This window comes from Oryzias latipes, chromosome 19, assembly GCF_002234675.1.
Source record: "Oryzias latipes chromosome 19, ASM223467v1".
Classification (NCBI taxonomy): Eukaryota; Metazoa; Chordata; class Actinopteri; order Beloniformes; family Adrianichthyidae; genus Oryzias; species Oryzias latipes.
This window is the reverse complement of record NC_019877.2, coordinates 23,052,932-23,078,192: the sequence shown is the minus strand read 5'-3', so window position 1 is coordinate 23,078,192 and position 25,261 is coordinate 23,052,932. Positions and strand designations below refer to the sequence as shown.

Here is a 25,261-nt window from a genome sequence, read left to right as displayed (position 1 = left end):
ATTGTTTTTGCCATTGATACTAAGTTTGTGCTTTGCTGGTTAAATGAGAATTTTTGTTTTTCTACAAATTAAAGAAGCAAAGAATCAACCTTCTCGCTCAGCTGATGGTTGGTGATGAAGGTTTTGGTTTTTTTGAGAGTCCAAACTCCCCTGATCCGCTCAGAAGAGGACATCTCTCTGAACTTTACGAAGCTTCCTTTAAAGTCAAACCTTTTTTTTCTGATGTAACGATGCAGCCGGGCCCACAGCTCATTTTATGAACCACTTCTTCCTGTTTGGCTCTTTTTTTAACATTAAATTACACTTTTTTGGTTAAAAATGATATCAATTGCAGTTATTGATATGATGTATAAAAATACATTTGTGGGCGTCTTTCATCTGTTTCTTTTGGGAACAGCAGCTCTGAAGAAATGCTGCATCTGCATGAATGATTCATCCATTAAGTTCTTTATTTACAGTAAAGTTGAACATTTATTTGAAACACCTCATTCAGGTGCTCAGTCTGTCAGTTTGCAGCTGCAGGGATTCATTCCTCACAAACCGTGACTCTCAAAGAGGAAGATGATCGCACAACAGCGCTGCCCCTGGATCGCTGACTTCCCTGTCTGTTGTGGGCTCTGATCTATGGAAAGTTTTTTATAATAATAATAAATTTGTCTTTTCAAAATGAGCGTAGTGTCCCTTTGAATCCGGTTTGCGTTTTTGGTCAAGTCTGAGCAACCGAAGCATCTTCCTGACGTTTCATCTACACAACACTGATCATCTGAAGAAAACAGGATCCATTCCCACCGACTGACTGACTCAACCCCGGGTTATAACATCAGGGTTTTAGATTTAAGAGCATTTCTAATCCAGAAAACAGCAGTTAGAGGACAGAGATTAACCTACAAGCACGACGTCATTCGTCTTCACGCAGCCTCACTCAGTCCTGTCGTGACCCGTTACTCTGAAGGCGTCTCTGGGTTCAGTCCATTCCAGAGGACAGATGTGCTCCTGGTTTGAAGGCTTCCTCCACATCTGGCCTTCCGAGGCTGACAGACCGGAGGGACGAAGGAAAAGTGTCCTTCCCCCGCCCTCCATCAGGGATCAAACGAGCTCCTTCCTGAATCCAGAGTCAGGCATCTAACTTCAGCTCATCATCATCGTCATCTTCAATGTCCAGCTCCTGGTCTGAGTCCTCTGACAGCTCGGAGTCCGGGTCCGTGTGGGGCTGCTGCCCCCCACGGACCGCCTGCACTGCTTGGCAGACCAGGCCGGCCTGCTGCCTCTGCTCCAGGCTCTGGACCCCCACCTGCTCCGCCGCTTGGTCTCCTTTTAGACTCTTCCCAGAGACGCAGTCCTCCAACTCCCTCTTCCCCCCCTGGGGGTTCTCCTGGTACCAGGAGGAAGGAGCCAATGAGAAATGGACCGGTGTAGCCATCAAGAAAACCAAAGCGCCTGCCTACCTGCTTCAGTCTTCTCCACTTCGCTCTGCGATTCTGGAACCAGGTTTTCACCTAAAAACAAAGAGCAGCTCTAAGTATTTCTATAAAATCAGAGTAAGAAAAATGCACAGAAATCCATTGATTATATATGACTGGAGTTCTATCTGTGCAATTAATAATAATAAGAAGAAGAAGAATAACAATACTACTACTAATAATAAAAAATAGTAATAATAATAATGGTAATAATAAATAATAATACATGAATCATTCATATGATTAAAGCTGTGAGACTGTGACGCGCGCGGCTTAGGTGAACGGAGGCCCGAAAGGCCCATTTAGGATTTTCACGTTGATTTCTTCTCACCGGCATCGATAATGAAGTCAGATTGGAGCATGCGCATTAACGGTTTAGGTACGATCAGGGGGAGAAATCATTTGTAGGCCTTCAGATACCAAAAGATTGACCATAAAAATGATGTTTAAATTCCAAAACATTATTGAGACAAACTGTGATTTCACTAAAGTGAATCTATGCAGAGAAAACATGAATGGATAGAAGAAAATGTCAGAATCTGCTGTCAAATTAAAGCTGAGTGTTTTTTTATCTCGACATTTTGCTTCACTTTCAGATGAATTCTTTAGCAGCTTCGTGGTCTTTCCAATGAAGGTTTTTATTAAAAGTTTATTAAAAAGTTTATTAAAAGGCATTTTGTACTAAAGCGCCGTCACAGAAAATATGACACTCCTTCTAAACCGGACCAAACCCAGATTGGTCCGGTTTTTATTAAATAAGGACTCAATAAGTTTGACATTTCACGCAGAACTTCAATTCTGACAGCAGCCGAAAAGAATTTCAGAAAAACTTCAAGCAAGACGCACAATAATAATAATAATAATAATAATAATAATAATAATAATAATAATAATAATAATAATAATAATAATAATAATAATAACAAGCTCACCTGTCTCTCGCTGAGCTGCAGCATTTTCGCCAGCCGTTTCCTCTCGGGGGGGGACAGGTATTTCTGCGTCTCGAACTTCCGCTCCAGCTCCACGGTCTGGTCGTTGGAGAAGCGGACCTGGCCGCCCTTCCGCTTGTGCAGAGGCCGCTGGATGAACGGGGTCCACAGCAGCGGCTTCCCTTCACACACAGAAACACGGAAGATGAACGGAAACCGGGAGATCTAACCGCATCTGACCCAAAGACCTGCACGGGACAAAACGGGAGCAAAGCTGCCAATAAACGCACGGTCCACGAATCTATTATAATTATTATATTTATTATTATTAGTAGTAGTATTAGTGGTAGTATTGATATTCTTATAATTTCTGCAATTCAGATTAGTTAGTTAGTCAGTTATTTATGTTAGGGTGTATAATATATATATATATATATATATATATATATATATATATATATATATATATATATATATATATATATATATATATATATATATATATATATATATATATTAAATATCCGCGTTTTGTTTTCCAGCCTGATGATGGAAATGACGCTTCTGCCTCTAAACAGACTGATAAACCTCCATCCCATCGACACAACGGGGATTGTTTTATGACAAAAAAATAATCTAGAAAAAGAAAATCAGAAATAAAATCTGCAACAACAACCGAAAATCCAGACTGGAGAGACTTTGTTGTTCTCATAAATGTTTTATTCTTCATTCCTTCATTGGGATAAACTGAGCGGATCGAAGAGCTTCTAACGTCAGATCGGGGATTTCATTCGACCGTAACCGTGAACGCTTTTGGCGTGGAACAGACACGGCAGCCGGCGGCCGCGCGCTCCTCTCAGGAAGGCCGTGATCTGGCCCAATATCCGCCTCGCGCTTCCGGCTGCACGCGCGTCCTGCGCGGCGCGCACCAGCTTTAGTTTGGCTGAATGAAGACGACAGCTGCTGTTTCTACACAGACCCCCTGTTAACCCGAGACACGAGCTGGCACGGTCTAAACTGAAAAAGGAGATGGACTCCCCTCATCAAAAGAGAGTCTATTTACGCGTGTAGGCCTAAAAGTGAGGAAGTATATTTAAAGTTTAGATTGTAAACTAAAAATGTTCCAAATGTATCGAAAAAAGAATTCAGTTAGTTTATTAAATATGAACTATGTACTCATACTCAATTCAAATAAACTGTAACTAGAAGGAGCTGCATTTCCAGAAGAAAATAAAGGGTTGGTGCTATATTAAGGAATGAAAATCAAATTTAAAGAGAAATAATTGGAAATAAATAAATTAAATAAAGAAATGATCAAGTTGACCATACATAAAGTGAAAACAGCACAATAATACAATAGATATGTTTGTGAAAAATGCCAGAGCCGGGTATCGAACCAGCGAGCTTCTGCTCCAAGGATTCCCCATGGATTTTAATGTGGCAGAAATCCTGGAATATCTGGAAAAGTTCAAGGATCTGAAGGACCAAAAGTCACAGCTGGAAAAAGCTGAAAGAGCTGAACATTTGGATAGTTGAATGGTTGAAATAGATGAAACATTGTAGGAGGAGTTAAGCGGCATAAATGGAGGAAGATACTAGAATAAAGAAAGAGAAATAGGAAAAGTATTTTGTTCTTAAGGTGAAATCAGATGGACTGAAATGCTGTCTGTGGTCGGTCACGTGTTCAACTCCTAAACGTGAGCTAAGAATCGAAATGTAAACATTTTCCAGATTCCGTTCAGGCCATATGTGTGTGTGTGTGTGTGGGGGGGGGGGGGGTCATGACTATTTCTTCTTTCTCTTACACTGAACATAAATGGGGAGGGGGGGGGGTAGTGTAAAGGTTTTTAGTGTAAAAACCTCAAAAGTTTCATCACTTCGCGTCAGATCCAGCAGCTCCTCGCGCGGATCACGCGCGTGCGTGCGTCCTGCTCTCCTGTTCTGGCTCGGTTCGCACATGAAAGCGCCTCAGATGCGCGGGCGTTCTCTTCCTTCGGGCAGCCACATCCTCGCAGGCCGGCAGAGGAAGCGCAACAATATGTGAAAAACGGATCCCGGGCTATCAGAGGCCGAGTGTTTCCTGAATATGTCTGTATTGAGGATGTCGATAAAATAATCAGCAGCGTGCAGCGGGCTCCCGAGGAAGCGGCTGGCCCGGGGGGTGGGGGTGGGGGGTGGGGGGGCAGGAAAGCATTTAACAGCTTCACACAGCAGATTTACTCCTATCGACAGGCTCACGGCTTCCGCTGCGAGCGGAAACGGACCCGGCTGGTTCTGCAACACCAAATCAGGCTGGTTCTTCACGACCCCCCCAGCCTGGGCCGCTCCCACCCAGACACAGAGCTCAGTGCTCTGCTGGGTTTGCGTAAAGATGGTATTTCCACCAAAAAACAACTGTTATTTATTAGCAGGGGGGTCCAAATAAAAAAAAATCCGCATCATAATCAGATTTTTTGTTGTTGTTTCCGTAAATAAGTCTAAAAAAAGGATTTTTCAAAGCCTCACTGCAGTCAAAGAGAACCTTCACAGTAAACAAAGGAATGAAGGAAACCTCCAGAGGAAAAAGAAACTAAAGAAGATTAGATCCCGTCTGGATTTTCTTCTTCTGAGGACGTTTTTAGGGCAGCAGTCAAAGCACGGTGGGAGGTGCATGCTGGTTTGGGTCAGCTCTGCAAACCCTCATTCAGGGTTCCTTGAACCTGACGCCCAAGAGAAAAGCAATTTGCACACAGCGTGCACGCGCACATCATCCCTGACGCTGCCGGTCCACCGGGCTCTGAAATCCAGAGTGAAACCAGATCTGCAAATCAGGATTTGAAAAGTTCCTTTTCTGGTTTCTGAACTGGTTGTTGAAGGGGTGTCAGACACAATCTGCAACGACACGCGCACGCGCTGCTTGCCTGTCACAATCACAGTGTGACTCACGAGTTGCAGAAACGCTCAGAGGCGGAGACGAACTGAAAAGTCCGGGAACCAAGAATGAAGCTCGTTACACACAAAGGTGATGTGGGGCCGGACGTGCGTGACCAAGCGTGATACTCATGCAAAAACGGTTTCGTTGGCTCCGAAACGAAGCTCGTGCGTGCAGAAGAGCTCTCGTGCGTTCATGAAACAACCTTTTAGTCTCAGAGCTGCAGCAAAGCGGATCGTTCTCCCTCTAAAGAGGATTCTGGCTCCTGCAGGTTCAGGACCACAGTCTGATCCTTCAGACCAGTGAAGCCAGTCTCTATAGGCTCCAGTGACCCCGTGACCCCAGCTGATGGTTGTATGTTTACATGCGTGCATGCAGCTCTCGCGCATTAGGACGTTTCTGGATAGTTTCCTTCAGAAGACAAAAGGGGAACAAGCGCCACTGGGGCCAAAAGTCACCTCACTTCAGAGCCACTCACCCAGAGAGTCGCTTCTCAGCAGCGCCTGCGCGTAGTCCCCCACTGAGCGCGGGTGTGGGGGGTGGAACGGGTACACGGAGCCCGGGAAGGCTCCAGCGGACGCGTACGTGGCCGTCAGGGCGGCGTGGGTCAGCGCCGGGTGGATGGGCGTGGGTTCGTAAATCGGCGTCCGATACGGAGAGACCAGACTGGTGAAGGAGGAGTTGGGTGATGGGAGAGTGGGAATGGGGGCGAGCGGAGTGGAGCAGGAGGAGGACAAGGAGGTGGAGAAGGAGGATGGAGAGGAGACTGGAGCGCTGCTGGCTGTCCGTCCCAGGATGTCGTCGATGTAGAAGGGAGTCGGTTGGGGCGCTTGGATGGGGGTCGGCGCGTAAAGCGGGACGCTCATGGTGCCGTGCTGAATCCCGCGCTGCTCCTCCTCGGTCTCCGGTTTGCCTGAGAGCAGCTTCCCGCCGGCGTGAACCTTGACCTCCTGTCTCAGTGCGCAGAGGACCGTTACGCGGCGCTGGCGTCCATCGGGCAGCGGCGGTGGTTGGCTGCCTCTCCAACTGCTGCAGCTGTTATCTGGAACGCCAGTGAAGGAGGGAGGAGATAAGTGGACGCCCAACTTCCTGCAGGTGGCCGGGGAGCGCCTCTGATTGGTTGAGTCGCAGGTCCGACGAACCTCGAGCTGAAAGGAGACGAGGGTTTCCTGGAGAATCCATTCAGCGTGAAATGCTGCTTTGCATAACCGAGCCCGTGATAACAGGCGGGACGACCCGGGACTCAAACAGCCTTCTCCATGTTGGACGCAGCGCGCGCGGCCCCGCGCCCGCAGCCACGCGTCTCCAGCGCGCAGCGACCTGTTACGCACCAGGATCTCCCTTCGAGCGCCGCGTCTCCTCATCCAATAAACGATAAGAAAAACAGTTGAAGGTTCGGTTTCCTTCCTGTTATCAGCAACACGAAGCCGATTGTTTTCTGAAACGGACAGTTCAGATCGTTTACAGGTCAACAAGATTCTGTGTTTACAGGATTATTCTGGTGACAATCCATCATCTGACGCGTAAATGTCCTGAAAGATCCAGAGTTCAAGTTTCCCAAATAAACATCTTTCTGAGATGCATCTTTGGCATCCTGAAAAAACAAGTGCAGAAATACATGTTTTTGTCAGAGCTTCATAAAGAGAATCAACCAAAAAATGCTGAGTTACAGTCCTGAACCATAACAATCCACAAAAACCCCAATAAAAATAGATAAGCCGTATTCACTGCAAGACTCCAGAAATAAGTCAAAACCTTTTCAAAATAAAACCAAATCTGCCAATTAGGGTCTAAAAATGGTCTTACCAAGAATTATAATTAAAAAAAAGATTCAAGACAAACTATGATTATTTAACTATAGATACACTATTAATAAATTACTTCTCTTAAAATATGATGTTTTCTCTTCAATCAAGAGTCTTTTTACTTCCTGAAGATTCATTTTTAGCAGTGTAGGGTAATGTTCCCTTTTCCTTTTAATGTTTCTCACACACGGATTATCACCAGGAGGGCTTCTTAGAGCTGACACAGAAGACAACTTCCAGATGTTTCTTTGTCTGAACCGTCATCTACACTGGAGAGTCACTGATCCCAGCGCTGCTTAACAATCAGAAAAATAGTCACCAAATCTGAGCCAGAGCCACATTTCCTCTGTGGCTGAAGGCAGAAAAGGCTGGACCCCCCCCCCCCCCCCCCCCCCCCCCCAGACTGTCAGTGGCCAACCCCCTCCATCCCCATACTGAAGCCAAATGGCTGGTTTCATCTGATCCGAGTCAGAAGTTTCTGCTCTCTCAGACGGGACCGTCGGCGGAAAATCCCGACACGAGGCCTTCCTCCAGCTGCAGGAAGGTCACCGCGCTGCAGATCTGATTGCCGCTCTGCTGCCCCCCAGGTCACATGCTGGTTGCTCTGCTCTTTGGCTAAACACTAAACAGCTGTGTTATCTTGGGTAATGTAGCCACCGTTAACTGCAATCCTCTTCCACGAGGCGGCTGAATGGAGTCTGATTAACTCATGATTTGAATGTTTTCCAGAGAAACCCATCCATCAGATCCTGATAGCGAGGACATGCAAATCTCTTTAATGGCTCTCTAAGCGCTTTCTGATTCTGTCACAGGCTTCCACAGACTGTTGAGAACTGGCCCCCACAGAGAGGAGGGCCCTCTGCTGGGGCCCGGCCCTGCGGCCCCCGGTTCGGCCTTCAGGCTCTGGGGTGAGATGTGAGGCAGAATCCGGTGGTTGGACGTGGAGATTAAGGCGGCTGTGATTTAGATAAAGAGAGCAAACACACGCATGAGCAGCCTTGAAGACATGAAAGAAATCGCTAATCGACCAATATTTGAGCTCATTGATCCGCCCCCCCCTCCCCTCCCGTGGCGTCAGCCTCCTGTCTAAGAAGCACTGATAAAGTGGGGGAGTCGCCCTCTGCAGCTGGCGCCTCCTTCACCTGTACAGGAGAGCCTGTTGACCCCCCCCCCCCCACACACACACACACACATGGGGCGGGGCTTACTGGAGAAGGTTACTGAGAAGCATCCATCAAAATCAAAAATAAACAAAACATCTCAACGGCAAAGGAAAGTTTGGAGCCAAACCAAACGGTGACCAACGGTGCAGCTGCTCTTTGGCTGTGAGGTGGAGCCACGCGTCGGGGTCTGGAACGACCCGCAGAACATCTGCAGGGTCCTACAGACCCGGACCAGACCAGTGCTTTTCTAACCCAAATCTTAAGAGAAGGAAAAAGCATGGAATCTGGAGGAAAAAAAACATGCTTCCCTGTTGAATGAAGTCTGATAGCTGCATAGTTTTTTAATTTTTATTCTAAATCTGTGGCTTTTGTTCTGGTTTCAGAGCCAGCTGCACCGACGGATCGATGAGAAGAAAACACCAACGTAAGAGGAACGCAGCGTTCGGGTGGCGTTGGAATGACCCCACACGTGACCATCAGAAAAATCACAAAACGTCCAAGACAACATGAACACACAGTAACTTTTAGCAACTAAACCAAGGTCAAAGGTCAGTGTCGTGCACCATCTATGGGGAGACACCAGAATTACAGGGAAATAAAACTCTAAAGGATTAGTTTATTCCAGTGGGGGGGGGGGGGGGGGGGATTAAATACCCCTGGTTTGGATCCAGAAGGGTTAACTTCACTGCAGACACACAACCAACTGCCTTAACATTATCTGCACATCCAGAAACGACATCAGAGGCCTGGAAATGTGACATTCTGGTCTCAGCATCGTCCGCCGCCCGTGAACTCATGGAGTCAACTGGAACCAATGAGATCCTCAGAAAATACGACATTTTGCATCCGGATTCTCTGGCACTTTCTTTGAAGGAAAAGGTAATCCGGCCTCCGTCTTCTCTGACCTTTAGGGCCCCCAGCAGGCTGGGGTTTTCATGGTTCAGGCTTTCAGGTGCTTTATTGTTTAAAATCTGAAGACCTTAGACTCAGAACACACTGCACATCATTTCACATCACGAAAACCTCCACCGTCCGTCATGTCTGCCAGTAAACCTGCACATAACTTCTTCTTGGTAAAACACCTGAACCGGTCAGGGAAACCGGACCTGAACCCTTCTTCCTTGAGGCTTTGCCAACGGCGCCGTGACTCGTTCTGAAGACGTCACCTGGATGAGTGAGAGCGACACCTGAACCAGGTAATCAGCAGCAGAGAGGCCGGGGTTTCTGATAGCTGTTCGTCATGTTACTGTTGAACCAGCAAACCCTCATGGCAGCACATCTGCACCGTGCTGCTGCCTTCAGGCGCTCCAGGAAAAAAGGATCTGTTTGTTTTCATCAGATTGTTGCCATTTTGCATGAAGATAATGTAAAACAGTTTAAACTGTTGATTCAAACTTGAATGTTTTTAAAAGCATGGCTGTTCAGCTCCACCCCACTGAATGGTCCAACAGCACCCCCTGCTGGCCCATGTTGGACTGAGCGCTACGTCGAGGGGACTTGACCCAAACTGACCTTCACCTGCCTTTCAGAACATCTCGTGGGGCAACAGTGTCGGAAGTTAGAGTCTAAAACGTCTAAGAGAGATTTTGGATGTCTGAACAAACAGAAGTTGTGGACCATAAGCTCGCTGGAATGAAACCAGGCTCCTCTGTCAGCGTCTAACAACCAATGAAGACCAGCACAAAGAGGATAAATAGAGCTGCAGAGACGCCGAGTTCCATAAAGTGTGGGACAATTTATTTGACACGTCTGCAGTGGAGGGCAGAGCAGCGTCTGCACAGCAGCGTCTGCACAGCAACGTCTGCAGAGCAGCGTCTGCACAGCAGCGTCTGCACAGCAGCCACTGCTCTGCAGACGCTCACACAGGAAGATAGACTGAAATGAAAACTCGTCCAACTCCCACAGCTTGAATGCGATTCCTCCATAAAAGTCTTTGCAGATCCATCGGGCCTTCCTTCCCTCATTCAGGGCCCGGCTGCTCCTTCGGCGTCGGGTTCTGCTGGTTCTGGGCGTGCGGTGTCGGCCGCAGCGCCTGCAGGATGTTCTCCAGAGTCCACTGCTGCTCGTGCAGGACGTGCTCCTGCAGTGTGAATGGACCCTGCTTGGTTCTCACCAGCTCTTTCACGTGGGCGCAGGACGACAGAGCTGCAGCACACATGTACGTGCACGCACACACAAACCCACACACACACACACACAGGTCAGAACCAGCCAGCCAACACCACCATGAAGGACGGAGGGAACCTGCAGTCACCTTTGCCCAGCTCATCCACCAAGCTCCTGACGTAGAATCCGCCTCCACACTCGATGTCTGCAGAGAAACGAGACTCAGAGCTTCTGCTTCAGAGGACCGGCAGAACGCCGCAGGACGCGTGCAGACCCAGAGTGAAGAGAGGGGGCGTGAACTCCTGCAGGGTGAGGCTGTACACCGTGACGGGACGCGCGGGCTTGGCCTCCACCTTGTGACCTTTCTTCAGGAGGACGGACAGACGCTGGCCGTCTTGTTTCAACGCAGAGAAGCTGGAAGGAGGACAGAACGTTTGACGCCGCTGCAGTAGGGAGGGCAGGCGTTCAGAGAACTGTGCAGAGGTGGAAGTTGGGTTTTAAATTCACAAACTGTGCTCATGTAGTGTTGTCTTCTTCAACGGATTCATTTTCATAGTTTTAATGATTTAAAAACCTATTGTGGATCCTACTCTTTAAATGACAAATGCACTTTTATCTGGCAACAAATACATTTTCATTTCCTGTTTTGAGTGACTGAATATATATATATATATATATATATATATATATATATATATATATATATATATATATATATACGCATTATTTATTATTATTTTGTGGCCAGTTGTAGAATTTCTAAAACTTTTGAATTTCAATGTAATTGTGACAATGACAATTAAGAATTATAGAGAACTGGACAGAGTGCCCCCCCCCCCGGCGTTCCAAACAGGAAGTGGTTCCAAGAAGCCAAAATCCCAGACGTCTGTAAAGAAACTGCTGTCAGAAGCAGTTCGGATCCCTTTTTTCACATCTTCTTGATCATCCTCTTTTTTTTATTATACATTTTCTGTAGTTGAAGTTTTAAACCGACCAATCAGATGCTTCGATACAAGAAGGTGGTCCCATCGTTCAAACCGTTTGACAGATTCTCCTGAACGTGCGTTCCAGCAGTGGCGCTGTGAACTTTCAACAAGCTCACCCCTGATCCACAACAATGGTTGCCATAGAAACCGTGACTCTGTGTCCTTCAAGTGAAAGAAAAAAAAGAAAAGCAAGAGGCGACTGGACCGAGTCCGTCTGGTTGGAGGAGAAAGGAAAGCGTTTTCTACGGGAGGCTCGGTCCAGGAGGGATCCTCCCCCAGGACGGACCCGCGAGGTACCAGAACTCCTAGAGAAGAATTGGCTCATCTAACTCTGACGCTCTGATCAGGGATGGCGGCGGCGGCGTTACTCACAGCGGGGGAACCTGCATGATGTCCCCAGTGAAGGACTTCAGCTTCTCCTCCACATCCAGCCTGGTGATGTGTTCTGCGGGGGGGGGCACAAACAAGGCACGGATGAGACGAAGCGCTCGGATCAAATCTCAGGACGGTCTTTTTACCGAAGCCTTTCTCCAGAACGACGCTGCCGGTGGCGTCCAGAGTGTCCGTCGCTTTCCCGAGCTCGCCGACAGCGACGTACTTCTGAGGAGGAAACGTTCAACACGTGAGGCGCTGAAGCCGCTGGTCTGGATCAAACACCGCCATCCAAACATGTCAAGTTTTCAAATGACTGCAGCGATGCATCCTTCTACAAACGGGAACTTCCCTCTTTTTGTTTTCCAGATCATGCAGAGCAGCAGACTTGGGGTTGCTGGTGCAAAACTCACCTTTGAGCCCGTCAGCATGGAGCTGAGCATTTTCGTGCCGTCCCCGACTCCGACCACTGAAACACACAAACACGGCCCGATCACCTCCAGGACAGAAGGTCGCGGCGGCGCAGGCGGCAGGGCGCCGTGCTCTGGGTTCTTCGCCATCTTTTCCAGAAGCACTGGAGTGGATCTACGTCCATCAACGCCAAAAGAGCGTTCTGACCCGGTTTCCAGGAAACGGAAGCAAACAGGAGCCGCAGAACCCGCGGATGCTCTTGATGGGAAAAACCAACTTCTACCAAACAGTTTGGGAATTTAAAGGAAAGTTCCCAGCAGAGAGAAAACCTTTCACTTCCTGCTCAAACGATGCAACTGTTTTAAGACAGAAAACAATCAGACGTGCTTTTAGAGTTCTGAAAAAAAAAAAAAAGCCCTAAAAATGGCCAAATTTCCCTGAACGCTGCTCTGGACGGCAGAAAATGGAGAAAAAAAAAGTCAAATTTGAGTGATTTCTCCGATTCTGAAGCTTCGCCATCAAAGGAGCCACGGCTGGTTGGACCAAGCCCCGCCTCTTACACAACACGTCACATTATCGTTTATTTTGCGTTTAAAGCCCCACACTGATGAAAACGGTGTTTCTAACGCGTTCTTGTAGCATTTTTCTACAGAAAATTAAGATTCAAATTTCGTTTCTGCGTTTCTATTTACTCAAAACGTTGGGATTCGTTGGAGGGTCAAAGGGCAGGGATGCCCATTTTAGCTATCAGCTTTGTATTTCATGACAGATTTCATGTTTTTGGATAAAGTTCTGGTGTGAAGCCCGTTGAAACATCTGGGTTGTGATGTGGAGCTTTAGAAACATTTTGGGACGAGTTCTGCTTTTGCTATTCTTCCAAACTTGCACTTCCAGTTCAATTAGACGCAGAAATGTTTTATTAGGGGAGGTGATATCTAATAGACCGGAAAATATGGTTCTTAATGTCCTGATATTGCAAGGAAAGTTTTATATTCACAGAAATACATATTTGAAGACCAAACCACTTTTGACTGCTTTGACTACTGAGTTCTGTTTTTATTTTCAATTATATGAAAAAGAAGAAATGCTTGAAATTACTTGGTTTTGTTAAGAAATCTAAACTTAACCAGAACCCCAAACACATGTTAAAGTATTTGGATTAGGCCTTCACCATTAATCGCAAATTTATCGTTATCGCGTTTTGAAGCTGTCCAATATCCATATCGCAGAAGTCGGCGAAAATCACCATAAATTGAACTTAATGCATTTGAACAATCGAATGGAGCTTTTATGTTGGATGTTAACCTCCTAATTAGACGAAGGTCATTTGGAGAATAATTTAAGGTATTTTGACTTTTATTTAAATTAAACCTTTGCAGCGAAATGGAAATGTTTTTGCCATTTGTTCATGTATCTAAAGTTGTATCGTCATTGCAATATTGATCACTAATATCGCGAGTTTTCCTCATATCGTGCAGCCCTAATTTGGATAGTTTACATTCTTATTTGTGTGTGTGTGTGTGTTATGTTTATTCTTTCCTTTTATGGTCTATATTTTATGTTAGGTAATGGTTATTGTTATTCTTTGTCATGTTTATGTAGTTACTGTTGTTCTATGTAAGGTAACTCAGTTGTTAATAAAGTTTTTTTCTTAAAGGGCCTGTGGCAGATGTTGCCAGATCAGGAGAATTCGAATCAGGAGCAGGTGAGAAAAAAGCTAAAGGGGCGGGACCAAAGCTCCCTGCTCCGCCCCCTTCTGGTCAGACAAATAGATGCATGAACGTCTCTTGGTCTGAGCTGTAATCTGGATCAGAACCACACGGCTGGATAGATCTGATACTCTGCTGCTGTTTTTATTTCCCCACTAATGTTAGGCTGGGGGGATGTGAGGGGTTTTAAGCTAGTGGGAGAGAGTGTAAATAGATGGATGACGGGAAGTGGGGTGTGCTTACTGTGTCATTGGCTGTGCAAATGGTCCCGCCCACAACTCAGAAGTGAATTTCTACTGACTTTCTGCAAAAAATGTACTAAAAAAAACAAGTTTTTGGATTTTGGCTAAAACCAGCGTAATAATAACGAAAGGACAACAGGGAAGACTTTGAAAACAGGTCAGATGATGATCGGAGTGGCACTTTAAACTTTTCAGCTTTACATTCTCTGTTGCCTTCAATCCAAACTCTTGGAAATATGGCAGAAAAAAAGATTTCTAGTTTTTGAAGGACATTCCTGAGAAAGAAGCTCAAACAAACCATAAACCTATCAGGTGTTCACAGTTACACTGCGCTATTAGCGGAATATCACCTGGTCTGAAATCAGAGCTGGTGATTCCCAGCGGACCCCAAACGCAGCAGGGCGTCAGTTACCTAACACGCCGCTGGCGGCGCTATCCAGGGTCCCTCCGTGGCCCATCTTCAGCCACTGCTTCTTTCTTTTCCGGGGGTTGGGGGTCTCCACTCCCGCTTCTTAGAGGATGAGGAAACACATTTCACCTGCAGCTTTATTTGGTCTTCCGCTCGTTTCTGTTGTTTTGCCCTGGTTACCTTTGAGCAAGGCTTCTTTGAGCGCGTTCAGCACGTCGGCGGATGTCGGCCCTTTCTTCTTGTAGATAGCAAACATTCCGTGCAGAGACTGCAGTTTCACCAGAGAGCTGCTCACCTTAGACGCCGCGCTGCTCGTGTTTCCAGCCATGCCTGGTTCCACCTGCTCTTCTTCGGCCACAGAATTCTGTGCTCAGCGGATGATGGTGTCTTATTGTCGCCTCCTGGCGGTGGATTAAGGTAATCGCAACAGTTTTGTTCTTGCCTTTGCGGTCCGGTTTTTATGACGAAAATAATCATTTAAAAAATATAAAACTAGTTATTATTTGTAAAAGTCTTTTTTTCAAGATGAAATTATAGTTAATGTTAGTAAAAGAGAGACAGAAAAATTTTTTCAAATCTCACTACGCTGACCATGATGCTTTGCGCGGATCACACTTCCTGGTTACTTGAACGGCTGGTTTCCTTCATCCGTCAGATGGTAAACACAGTAATCATCAGGAGACGCTGCATTCTGCCTGCTGGGGTCTGTTTGATGCTATTTTGTAATTTCTTCGGATTTCGTACCGACAAACATTCGAGAAAACGTCTCGCCTTTCGGTTTTTGTGTGGATCATCTGTTCGAGTCCCGCTTCGCGTCTGCCGCCAGACAAACTTTCAGTGGGTCTTTCTTAGAAACCATCTTCTAGCTCTTCAACAGTCCGTTTAGGAAGTGAAATCACAGTTCGCTTTGAACGAATTGAAGGGTTTTGTGCCAACTTAGAAAAGTTTCTGCTAACGTAGCCGTCCAGCTTTTTGCCCTGAAGCCCCCGTTTTCAAGTCTGAGCTCTTCATCACTTCATCTTCATCAGGCGGGCTGAAAAAAAAACGCTGAACATGAAACTACGGTGGCCCTGAGGTGCAAACCAAAAATCATGAACTCGGGGTTAGGGATGCTGGAAGGTCTCAGGTCCAAGTCACGTGGTTTTGGATGTGGGTTCCGCTGTCATCTGAGGAAGTCACGTGGAGGATGGAGAGACATGCATTTACTGTTTTATGAAAACTTTATTTATAACTCAGGAACAGCTCTCACAAGCTCCAAACCTTTCTGCATTGGAGGCTAGCGGCATCTTTGACAGGACTTTTGCTGCCTTTGACCAAAACTAAGCTGAAGTCTCTGTTTTTCTTTTTTGCTGCTCGGTAGATGGGCCCCTGAGGACCAAAGACGGCTCTCTGTGCTCAGATGATCGGGACTGTGGAGACCAGCGATGGAGGACTCCAGGGGGTTGTACCTGCGTCTGTGTAAGGAGGGCGGCGTGGAGCCTCAGGAAGGGGTCCTGGATCAGCTGCAGGAGGGTTCCAGGCTGGATCTGAGTGGACAGAGCCTGTCTGCAGACACCTGCTCGGTGCTGGCCCGGGCCCTGCAGGACGGCGCTTTTACGCAGGTGTCGCTGAGCGACTGCATGCTGAGTGAGGAAGGTGTGTTTGACAGCACCCGCCTATGGGGGCTACTGTTAGCCATAGGATTATGACAAACACCGGAAAATCAAACTTTGAATTGCGTTTCTTAGTATTTATTTATTCAAATTGCTGTGAATCAGGAGCAGACCAAAAGATGCTGCTGAAAAAAGAAATAATTAGTGATGTAGAAAATACACTGGGTGGGGGGCGGGGCTAAGGTCTCCCTGCTCCGCTCCATTCTGATCATCCACCTGCAGAGAATGAAGGTCTTTGTTTTCCTGGTCTGAGCTGGAATCTGGATCAGAACGGGACGGCGGGATAGTTCAGATATTGCTGCTGTTCTTGTTGTCCTACTAATGTTAGTGGGTGAGGGGGTGTAAGGAAGGGGGAGAGAGTGTAAACAGATGGGTGACGGGGAGTTGGGGCAGGCTTACTTGATTCCAACAGTCCCGCCCACAATTCTAGGTGAATTTCTAATGAGCTCCTGCTGCTCTGCAGAAACTGTTGCGTCCGAATTCTCACCTGAACCCCTAAATGCTAAAAAACTATGCAGTGTCCTGGATTTTTAAAGCAATTCTGACACCAAGCTCACTCCTTTTTTTTTTTTTAAACGGCAGATATGATGTCATCGATTTCATGAAGTTTAAATTTAATTAATATGAGCGTTTTGCAACAATCATTTATGAGTCCACTGTCTTCTGAGGATAAAAACATTGACGATTTATTTAAAAAAAATTATTTAAATAAATCTTTTTGGGGAAAAAAATGTTCCGACGCAATGCATTGTGGTCTATGTTCTCCGATCTAGTGAGCACCGATGCACACTGGTTTTCCAGAGCACTGGATTTGGAATTGTAGATTCAGACAGCACTAGAAAATGGAGAACGCTCTATATAGGGCACTATGTAGGGCAGGGGTGGGAATTTGGACATACAAGGTTTTTTTTAGATTTTGGTTAAAAACAGCATATTTCTACTTAACTGGGAACGCTTTGAAAATACACTAGAAGATGATCAAGGTGGGATTTTAAGTTAAAGTAGTTATTATAATTTAACTGAAAGTTGTTGTTTTTTCATGTGTTGTCCTTTAATTGTTGATATTTTTGACAAACGTGACCTCATTAGTTTTTTGTCTTTGTGTCTGACCTTCAGGGGCCAAAATCCTCCTGAGTGGACTGTTTGGCAACACCACAGTGAAATCTCTCGACATGAAGGTTTGTCAAATGATGCTGAACACCTGACGGACGGACGGATCGGTTGACGAAATGCTTCTGTCCACAGGGGAATAACCTGCGGTCGGCCGGAGCTGAGGTGCTGGGAAAACTGCTGGCCCGCAACAAGACCCTGTGTAGGTGAGAGCCGCGCTCCGACTGTCCTCTGCTAGATTTCTGCCTCTGATGTGTTCAGACACGTCCCCAGTCGGTGCTCGGCCTGCGGGTGGAGCACGGCGCTCCTTTCCCAGCTCTTATGGAGCTGATGCTGGTGTTTCTAGGCTGGTTCTGGAGTGGAACGCCTTGGGCGTATGGGAGGAAGCGTTTTCGGCGTTTTGTGACGGTCTGGGCTCCAACAACACGCTGACCCATCTGGACCTGCGCAACAATCAGATCAGCCACCATGGAGCGGCTGCCCTGGCGCTGGCACTGCGCCGCAGCGGCTCCCTGGAGGAGCTAGGTGACGTGCAGGAGCTCACACATCACGTCACGCTCAGACACGTGTTTTCAAAAGACAGAAGTCTCTGATTATCTGGGCCTGCTCCCATTCTAAGGTGCAACGTCTTTTTCCGGAGACGGACTCATTTGTTGACCACCTTCTCGTTTCCTCCCCTGGCAGATCTGAGGTGGAACAACCTCGGCCTGTTGGGTGGCAGGTCCCTGTTGGAAGCCCTGCAGAGCAACAAGAGCATGGTGAAGCTGAAAGTGGCTGGAAACAACATCCCGAGCGACCCGCTTAAAGCTATCGGTAAGTGAAAGGTGGCAGCAGCTGCTGCAGACGCTGCATTAGAGTGTGGGCTTTTCTGAATGACCCTGGTGCTGTGGACCGCCTCAGAGCAGACCGCAGGACACAACTCCGACCGCCAGACCACCCTGAGAGAGAACCACAGCAGGACCCAGGTCCTCAGCCGGGAGATCCAGACCCTGAAGGAGGAGAAGGGGCGGCAGGTGAGCCGGCCTGCAACTGGCCCAGTGTGAAGCCTTTAAGACGAAACCGGAGACGGTGCAAAAACGAGAGGACAGGAGAGAGTCAGGGAAGCAGAGAGAAGATTTCAGTTTAGGATGTTGTGACCACCAGACAAAGCAAAACGTGCATCATTAAGGACAATAACGGTCTAAAATGCAGCGCTGGGCAAACCTTTTGACCCGCGGGCCACAGGGGGTTCTGAAATGTGTCCAAAGGGCCGGGACCAGAGCAGATGCAGGGATTGTTTTGGTAATCCACCTCAGAAGAGAGAGAAATAACATTAATGAATGCAAAACAACCTTCTGAAACTAGACAACGCTCAGTGCATTTGTAGAGCATCATTTATGGAGAGAAACCAGAATTACAGGGAAAATAAAACATCAATATTGTATATTTTATTCCAGTTTTGGTGGGCCAGATAACATTGTTTAATGGGCCGCAGTTTGCTCACCTCTGGTCTAAAGCCTCAGTAAATGAGTAGAGTTCAGTGGGTCTCAGATCTTTAGCTCTCTGACTGCTACTGCTCTCCTGCAGTTCCTCAGCCTCATGGAGACCATCGACCGGCAGAAGGAGGAGATGGGACGCTCCAACAGGTGAGTTTGAGGACCGAACACTTCCTCCATCAATGAAACCATTCCTGTCCAAGCGACAAGCCTCCTCCCATGCTGCAGGTCGGCCTCGGTGCAGATCTCCCACCTCCAGGAAGCTCTGAATGAGAGGAAGTCGGCTGTCAAAGCGCTCACTGCAAAGTAAGCGTGCGCTCTTCCCTCCCTGTGTGTGCAGACGCCTCCAGTTCACGTCTGAAGGTCGTCCTCACTCTAAAGATCAAACCTAACACTAACGGGATCAGAACACGGATGTGGAACAAAAGCCGCCTGTCAGGTTTAGAAATCCTGTTTAACATTCAAAACCTCCGACCGAATCCGTTCAGCACCAGGCAGCGGCAGAGCGGATCCGTCTGTGTGGACCGACTAGAGCGGCGGCTCTGCTGCTGTAGACAGTGTAGACACTAACTTACTCCCCAGGTGAGTGCCCCCACCCCAGCTGTAAACCATTTTACACAAAAAATGCATGAATTTTCTCGACTCGTCTTACAGGGGGGTCAAACTCAGTTGCACAGGGGGCCTAAATCCAAAACACACTTTAGGTTTTGGGCCGAACAAGATAAACATTTACTGAAGACACTAAAGCTAAACCGTTGAAACTTTAAAACGTAACTTTTTGGACATTAATATGAATAAAAACATCAATATTAATCCAGTCTGGAAAACTTAATAATTGCCATGAATGTGTGTGCATGTGTGCATGTGTGTGCGTCTGTGTGCATGTGTGTGCATGTGCATGTGTGTGTCTCTGTGTGTATGTGTGCGTGTATCCATATGTATGCACGTGTGTGTGTGCCTCTCTGTGTGAATGTGTGTGCCTCTGTGTTCATATGTGTGTGCATGTGTGTGCGTCTGTGTGCATGTGTGTGTCTCTGTGTGTGCATGTGTGTGAATGTGTGTGCATGTGTGTGTGAGAGCAGGCTGCAGATGGCAGAAGCCGCCCTCGCTCTTTCTGAGCAGAAGAACCAGAGTCTGGGAGAACGTCTGAGCCGGCTGGAGGCTGAGAAGGAAGACGAGAGGGAGAAGCAGAGCAGACGGAGGAAGAAGGAGGAAGAGGTAGGACAGAAGACGCCAGCAGCAGGCGGAGTTTGCTCTCGTTGGTTGTCAGCTGTGACCACAAGATCAGTGCAGGACAGCAGTCTGGGTCTTATCCAGTACATTTGATGCCTTATAAGTGACGTGTTTGCAGACCTCCAGACTCCACCGCCCCGCCCCTCTGCCTGATGTCTTTTCTGTTTTCTGATTGTATTTGATATTAAAATGCCAAATAAAGACTCGTTCAAACTTCAAATTTATGAGTCAACCAAAAGCCGTCAAAGCCAGAAGTCCAGTTCTTCCAGTTCCCCTCAGTTTGAGTGCAGACGATTCCGCTGCAGGTCAGTTTGGATCAGAACTGAACCCACTTAACCGAGACGAGCTTTAACTCCGGTCCTGATGGTGGGCCAGATGTCAGAGGAGCAGCTCAGCTTAGTTTGGAGGTCTCAGTAACAGAGGGTCCGTTTGGGTCAGAGGAGGAGCCTGGAGGAACCATGGAGACCCAGAGAATGTGGGACTGTGACGGCTTTGTCTCACGTTAGAGCTGTGACCTGCTGGCTGAGAGCGTGTCTGCGTCCTGAAGCCCAGCAGGAAGGCGTTGGACGATGGCGCTCTCTAGAGAACCAAAGTTGGAGGACTGTTTGAAGTTTCTGAGCCAAGAACACGAGAAATAAGATGAAAAAAGAAAACACTGGCGTAAATATCCGCTTTGATCACACCTGAACTGTTGTTTCTTGTAGGACAGTTTGCTCCGAGAAGGAAAACTTCTGAGAGAAATCCAAAACCTGACGGAAACCAACGGCCAGCTGAGGAGTAAAGTAAGAGTCTTCTTTGTAGAATCCATCAGAATGAAACGTCAGCAGGTGTTGCTGGGTGTGTTACCTGTGAGTCCAGTCATTGTGTCGGCCGTGTCACACAGCTGCTACGTACATGTTGCACATTTTCCACGTAGGAAATTTCAATTTTCGTGTTTCTTGAATTTTACGTAGCTTATACCTGATTATTAGCTAAATCTTATGCGTGATTTTTGCGAGATGCATACTCAAATTTCCACGACGGTGGAACCAACGATGTATAACTTTTAGATCACGTTCACATTATGTGTATTATTCATTTATTCGTACGTCTTCTGTGGTTTTAACGTGGTTCATTCGTAAAACATCTGTGAAGATTTCACGTGAAAACCACAACTGTTCCCACTTTTCCACGTATTTCACGTATGACCCGTTTTCCTCCATGCATAATGCACATAATGTACGTGGTGGCTGTGGGACACGGCCTTTACTGTGTGTTAGGGCGAGGAGCTGGAGCAGAGGTGCAAGTCCCAGCAGCAGCAGATCTTCGAGCTGAAGCAGGAGCTCGCCAACAGCACCGCCGAGCTGAAGATGCGGCTGGCACAGGCCGACGGTAACCGCAGAAACCGCCGCTGCAGGGGCTCAGAGGAAGGCCTCTCCTCCACCGGACTCATCGGATGATCTTTGCTCTGTTCCAGATCGACTGGAAATGGAGAAGCGGAGGTCTAAACAAGCTTTGGAGGACAGCGAAAGCCTCCGTCAGAAGGAGGTACTCCATTCCTCCACCAAGCACTTTTACATCACTGCTAGGAAATAGACCGGAGGTCGGGTCAGAGGAGACGGGGTCCAACCGAGGAAAGTCCCCCGGCCCCAAAAGGAGGGCCCCAAAAAAATACAAGCTCCAAGATTAGACAGTGACCGGCAGTGGGGAGAACAATGTGGGCTCATATCCCTGCTGGAGTCTAGACGGTCAGAGAAGCACTTTAGCTGAAATCAAATAGAGCACATGCTTTCAGGAGTCCATGATGCTCTGAGACAAACACAACACCAGGAACACGCTAAGAACATGAGGCATCATCCACTATCTGAAGAAAGTCGTACGGATGGCGCCAGACAAACTGAGCCTCCATACGCTGTAATGCAGAAAATGACGGGTGAGACGTTTTTGGCTACTTTTGATCGAAAAACAAGATATATGAGGAAGATCCGGTCACAAACAGGTACAGAGGGACGGACGTTCTCCTTTCTGTGGAAAAGTCCATCCTTTAATACTATTTCCATTGGAAAAACAGCCCAAAGTTCCAGCTGTGTGCTGCAGGTGACGGCAGGTGATTCTCCTGCAGGTGGAGCACGTCAGCCGGCGGCTGGAAGAGAGTGAGAGGCAGCTGCAGGAGCGCGTCCTGAAGCTGGAGGAGCAGCGCATTCAGCTGGAGGAGGTCAGTGTCTGCATCCAACCTACAACAGGCCGTGTGTTCTGATCCGTTCTGAAGCTCACTGAGGCAGCACCTCCTGTTGACCAATGTAGAAACAGTTTGTTTAAATGGATAAGAAATAAAACCTCATCTCAAACACCAGACATTTTATTTGGTTAAATAATGTATTTAACCATTGTTTTCCTGTTTCTCTCTTTATTCTAGTATCTTCCTCCATCTTTTCTGCTTAATTCCTCCTACAATTTTTCAGCTATTTTAACTATTTTACTATTTAAATGTTCAGCTTTTTCCAGCTGTGACTTTTGGTCCTTTAAATCCTTAAACTTTTCCAGGTATTCCAGGATTTTTTGCCTCCATTGAAATAAACGGGGAATCCTTGGTGCAGAAGCTCGCTGGTTCGATACCCGGCTCTGACATTTTTCACAAACATATCTTTTTTATTAATGTGCTGTTTTCACTTTATTTATGGTCAACTTTGATCATTTCCTTAATTCATTTGTTATTTATTTATTGCCAATTATTAACCTTTAAGGTTCATTTTCATTCAGCAATACAGCATCATCCCTGTGTTTTCCTCTGGAAATGCAGCTACTTCTAGTTCATTATTAGGACTGTACACCAGAGGGTTTTTAATCATCAGAGATTTTGGGGGGGAAGTTTTGAAGCCTTCAGACTTTAGCTTTAGATAACTCTGCAGGAAAAAGTGAACAAGAACCAGACTTTTTAATAAAAACTATCTGAAAAAGGTGTTTTTTGAACAGAACAAAAATCCACTCTATTGTGGGCCATATTGTGGGTTTTGTTGTGTTGGTGGCTGGATCTCTCTGCTAATGTGTTGCAGGAGGTGAGTAAAGGTAAAGCCGCCTGTGTGACGGAGAGGGTCCACGCCGAGGAGGAGCTGGGGAGGGTGCGCTCCCAGCTGCGACTGCAGGAGGTGAGGCATCGGCGTCCTCCATCACTCAACAGAACCTCAGCAGAACCTCAGCATCTGTCCTCTGAGCATGTCCCCGCCCGCGTTGGAGTTGGAGACCAGAAGGAACCCTGCGGCGGTTTCACTAGGACAGGCTTCAAACGGCTGAGCTCTGTGTTCTGTTTGTGGTTCTGAATGTGGTACCGTCTGTCTTTGAAACGCTCAGAACCTTTGTTCTCTTCTCTCGTCAGACCAGATCCTCTTACAAACAGAACCACAGAACTTCTTTGATTTGTCTTCATTTCTGTCTCATCGGGACTTTAGAGTCAGAATCTGGTTGTTGTTGTTTGCTGTGACGGTTGCTGTGGTAACGCCGTCTGTCTGTCTTTGAGCAGCAGGAGCACGTGTCCTTGCTGGAGGAGAAGCTGCGCTCCGTGCGTTCCTCCTTGCAGGAGGTGCAGCTGCACTGCTCCCAGCAGAAGCAGACCATCTCTGAGCTGCAGGCCAAGAACGGCCAGCAAAGCGCCGAGATGGACGGCTGCCGGCGCAGGGTGGAGGAGCTGCAGCAGGTCGGACCTTCGTAGTAAAACAAACACAGCGTTAGAATGACGGTCTTCAAAAAGACCTGGACAAAGAGCCGTCATTTTTCTGAGTGGGGCTGTGTGGTTACAGGAGCTGGCGGGTAAAGACCAGGAGAGGGTGGCGGAGGTGAGCCGAGTGAAGGTGGAGCTGCAGGAGCAGATTGCGTTGCTTCAGGCAGAGATGATGGCACAGGGGGGGCTCAAAGCAAAGATCAGCGCTCTGGAGAGAGAGCTGAAAGGTTTGCTTGTCTGCATTTTTTGTTTTTCTTCTCAGAGGAGGTGGATTCTTAAATTCTCTTTTCTATCTTGTAGTGCTGGGGAGCAACCACAGGGAGGCGCTCCTCGACAAAGAGAGTGAGATATCCTCCCTGCTGGAGAAGCTGCGACTGAAAGAGGCTGAGATCCAGAGAATAAGGGAGGACGAGGCCCACAGGGCCAGCTGCCTGCAGAGTGCCATCCGGGCCTACGTCCAGGGCTCCCCGCTGGGACACTTCGGCAGCCCCAGGAAGTGACCACCGCGCTCCAACCGGCCCCCACAGGTCACCACACTGCTGGGGACCAGCGAGCTCTCCAGATCTGTAGGACCCTAAGAGTTTGGTGAAGAACAACCCGACCGTGAATGCCAGTCGGGGTTCTGCAGCAGCCGGGAAAAACGGGCTTGTTGTGTTTGCTGCTGGTCCACAAGTTCAGGCTGGAGACCGACGGAAACCCACCCAATAAAAACCTGGCTTGGAGTGGGAGTGGGTCATTGATTGACAGGAGCTCTTTAAATTTGGTATATTATCAGAAAAATCTTTTTTTTCTGTCTTTGCAGTTTTTGTTTACCTAATGATTTTACATTTGAATAAAGCAAATAAACTGTTTTTGCTCTAATCCCAAACGTCTCTTCATGGACTCGGATCAGATCGTTCTCAAAGCTCCTAAGTGATTCTAACCCCCGCGCAGGCTGAGGTCACTCCCTGCTGTCAGGAACCTGCGGCTGAAGACGGCCTGGCTGCTGCACCGCTGAGGGGGTTTATGCAGCAGCATTTGTATTGGAGGGTGTGATGAACGTGCAAGAGCACGCATGCGCTGGAGTCCAAGCAAGTTTAGCAAACTCACGCTTAGAGGAACCATTGAGGCTGGAGCTTCATCCTGCAGCAGACGTGACCACCTCTGTCATTTTTTAGAACTGACAAACTGCTGTGTGGGATTCAAGACCAACGACTCTCCTCATGACTAGGATTCTGTTCTCCCCCTTCAAATGGCGTTTCTGGGAAAAAGGAGAACTTTCTGCATCAAAATCCTGCAGGGAAAACAAGAATATCCCTTTCCTGTGGTGCAGAACAGGTTTTTTTAGTCTCTGATTCTGCAAGTTGTCCCACTTCAAATAGACATGAGGTCTGTGATGGTCGTCGCTCACTTCCTGTGCCAGCAGGAAGAACAAGACAAGGCGGCCGCCTTTCTGGAGAGGTGGGCCAGGCCTCGATCTGTCCAGAACTGTTCTCAAAAGCAGACAGAAGCTGTGACTGAAAAGAGAATCATCTGGAAAAAAAACAAATACGGTAATGTAACCCTTCTGCTATGTTGTGGGGTCCAGATGACCCCCCCCCCCCCCCCCCTTCCA

The 25,261-nt window shown here is 47.5% G+C and overlaps 3 protein-coding genes across 7 annotated transcripts; 1 reads left to right on the top strand and 2 right to left on the bottom strand.

Annotated features, from left to right (window-relative positions):
* Nucleotides 1–424: 424 nt before the first annotated feature.
* hhex (hematopoietically expressed homeobox) lies at nucleotides 425–6,916 on the bottom strand. 2 transcript variants are annotated; one of them, XM_023949574.1, is made up of 4 exons: nucleotides 5,779–6,916; nucleotides 2,393–2,566; nucleotides 1,446–1,496; nucleotides 425–1,372 (listed from the first exon to the last, which is right to left on the bottom strand). In XM_023949574.1, the coding sequence occupies exons 1-4, from the start codon at nucleotides 6,662–6,664 to the stop codon at nucleotides 1,152–1,154; spliced, it is 1,332 nt and encodes a 443-aa protein (XP_023805342.1). In that variant the 5' UTR covers nucleotides 6,665–6,916; the 3' UTR covers nucleotides 425–1,151. The 2 variants fall into 2 exon arrangements, with proteins under 2 accessions (XP_023805342.1, XP_023805341.1); XM_023949573.1 differs by having other exon boundaries at nucleotides 2,393–2,571; nucleotides 5,779–6,911.
* A 3,067-nt stretch (nucleotides 6,917–9,983) lies between these two features.
* trub1 (TruB pseudouridine synthase family member 1) lies at nucleotides 9,984–14,937 on the bottom strand. The gene is made up of 8 exons (XM_023949438.1): nucleotides 14,684–14,937; nucleotides 14,507–14,605; nucleotides 12,146–12,201; nucleotides 11,879–11,960; nucleotides 11,733–11,805; nucleotides 10,649–10,788; nucleotides 10,523–10,579; nucleotides 9,984–10,413 (listed from the first exon to the last, which is right to left on the bottom strand). The coding sequence occupies exons 1-8, from the start codon at nucleotides 14,829–14,831 to the stop codon at nucleotides 10,229–10,231; spliced, it is 840 nt and encodes a 279-aa protein (XP_023805206.1). The 5' UTR covers nucleotides 14,832–14,937; the 3' UTR covers nucleotides 9,984–10,228.
* On the top strand, nucleotides 14,808–24,529 carry lrrc45 (leucine rich repeat containing 45). 4 transcript variants are annotated; one of them, XM_011477885.2, is made up of 18 exons: nucleotides 14,808–14,920; nucleotides 15,864–16,138; nucleotides 17,272–17,333; nucleotides 17,401–17,471; nucleotides 17,612–17,790; nucleotides 17,950–18,078; nucleotides 18,166–18,278; nucleotides 18,832–18,890; nucleotides 18,969–19,046; nucleotides 19,823–19,958; nucleotides 20,678–20,755; nucleotides 21,233–21,344; nucleotides 21,430–21,500; nucleotides 22,075–22,167; nucleotides 23,006–23,098; nucleotides 23,470–23,643; nucleotides 23,747–23,894; nucleotides 23,968–24,529. In XM_011477885.2, the coding sequence occupies exons 2-18, from the start codon at nucleotides 15,928–15,930 to the stop codon at nucleotides 24,165–24,167; spliced, it is 2,007 nt and encodes a 668-aa protein (XP_011476187.1). In that variant the 5' UTR covers nucleotides 14,808–14,920; nucleotides 15,864–15,927; the 3' UTR covers nucleotides 24,168–24,529. The 4 variants fall into 4 exon arrangements, with proteins under 4 accessions (XP_011476187.1, XP_011476185.1, XP_011476188.1 ...); XM_011477883.3 differs by lacking the exon at nucleotides 14,808–14,920 and adding an exon at nucleotides 15,096–15,206; XM_011477886.3 differs by lacking the exon at nucleotides 14,808–14,920 and adding an exon at nucleotides 15,099–15,161.
* The last annotated feature ends 732 nt before the right edge of the window (nucleotides 24,530–25,261 follow it).

Coding starts and splice junctions, on each gene's coding strand:
- hhex (XM_023949573.1), bottom strand. CDS start 6,664: ATGAGGAGACGCGGCGCTCGAAGGGAGATCCTGGTGCGTAACAGGTCG. Junction 2,572..5,778: donor GCTGAGAAGCGACTCTCTGG/GTGAGTGGCTCT, acceptor CTGTGTGTGAAG/GGAAGCCGCTGCTGTGGACC. Junction 1,373..1,445: donor AGTGGAGAAGACTGAAGCAG/GTAGGCAGGCGC, acceptor TCCTGGTACCAG/GAGAACCCCCAGGGGGGGAA.
- trub1 (XM_023949438.1), bottom strand. CDS start 14,831: ATGGCTGGAAACACGAGCAGCGCGGCGTCTAAGGTGAGCAGCTCTCTG. Junction 12,202..14,506: donor CGCCGCCAGCGGCGTGTTAG/GTAACTGACGCC, acceptor TGTGTGTTTCAG/TGGTCGGAGTCGGGGACGGC. Junction 11,961..12,145: donor CCATGCTGACGGGCTCAAAG/GTGAGTTTTGCA, acceptor TTTCCTCCTCAG/AAGTACGTCGCTGTCGGCGA.
- lrrc45 (XM_011477885.2), top strand. CDS start 15,928: ATGGAGGACTCCAGGGGGTTGTACCTGCGTCTGTGTAAGGAGGGCGGC. Junction 17,334..17,400: donor TGAAATCTCTCGACATGAAG/GTTTGTCAAATG, acceptor TTCTGTCCACAG/GGGAATAACCTGCGGTCGGC. Junction 23,099..23,469: donor CCCAGCTGCGACTGCAGGAG/GTGAGGCATCGG, acceptor GTCTTTGAGCAG/CAGGAGCACGTGTCCTTGCT.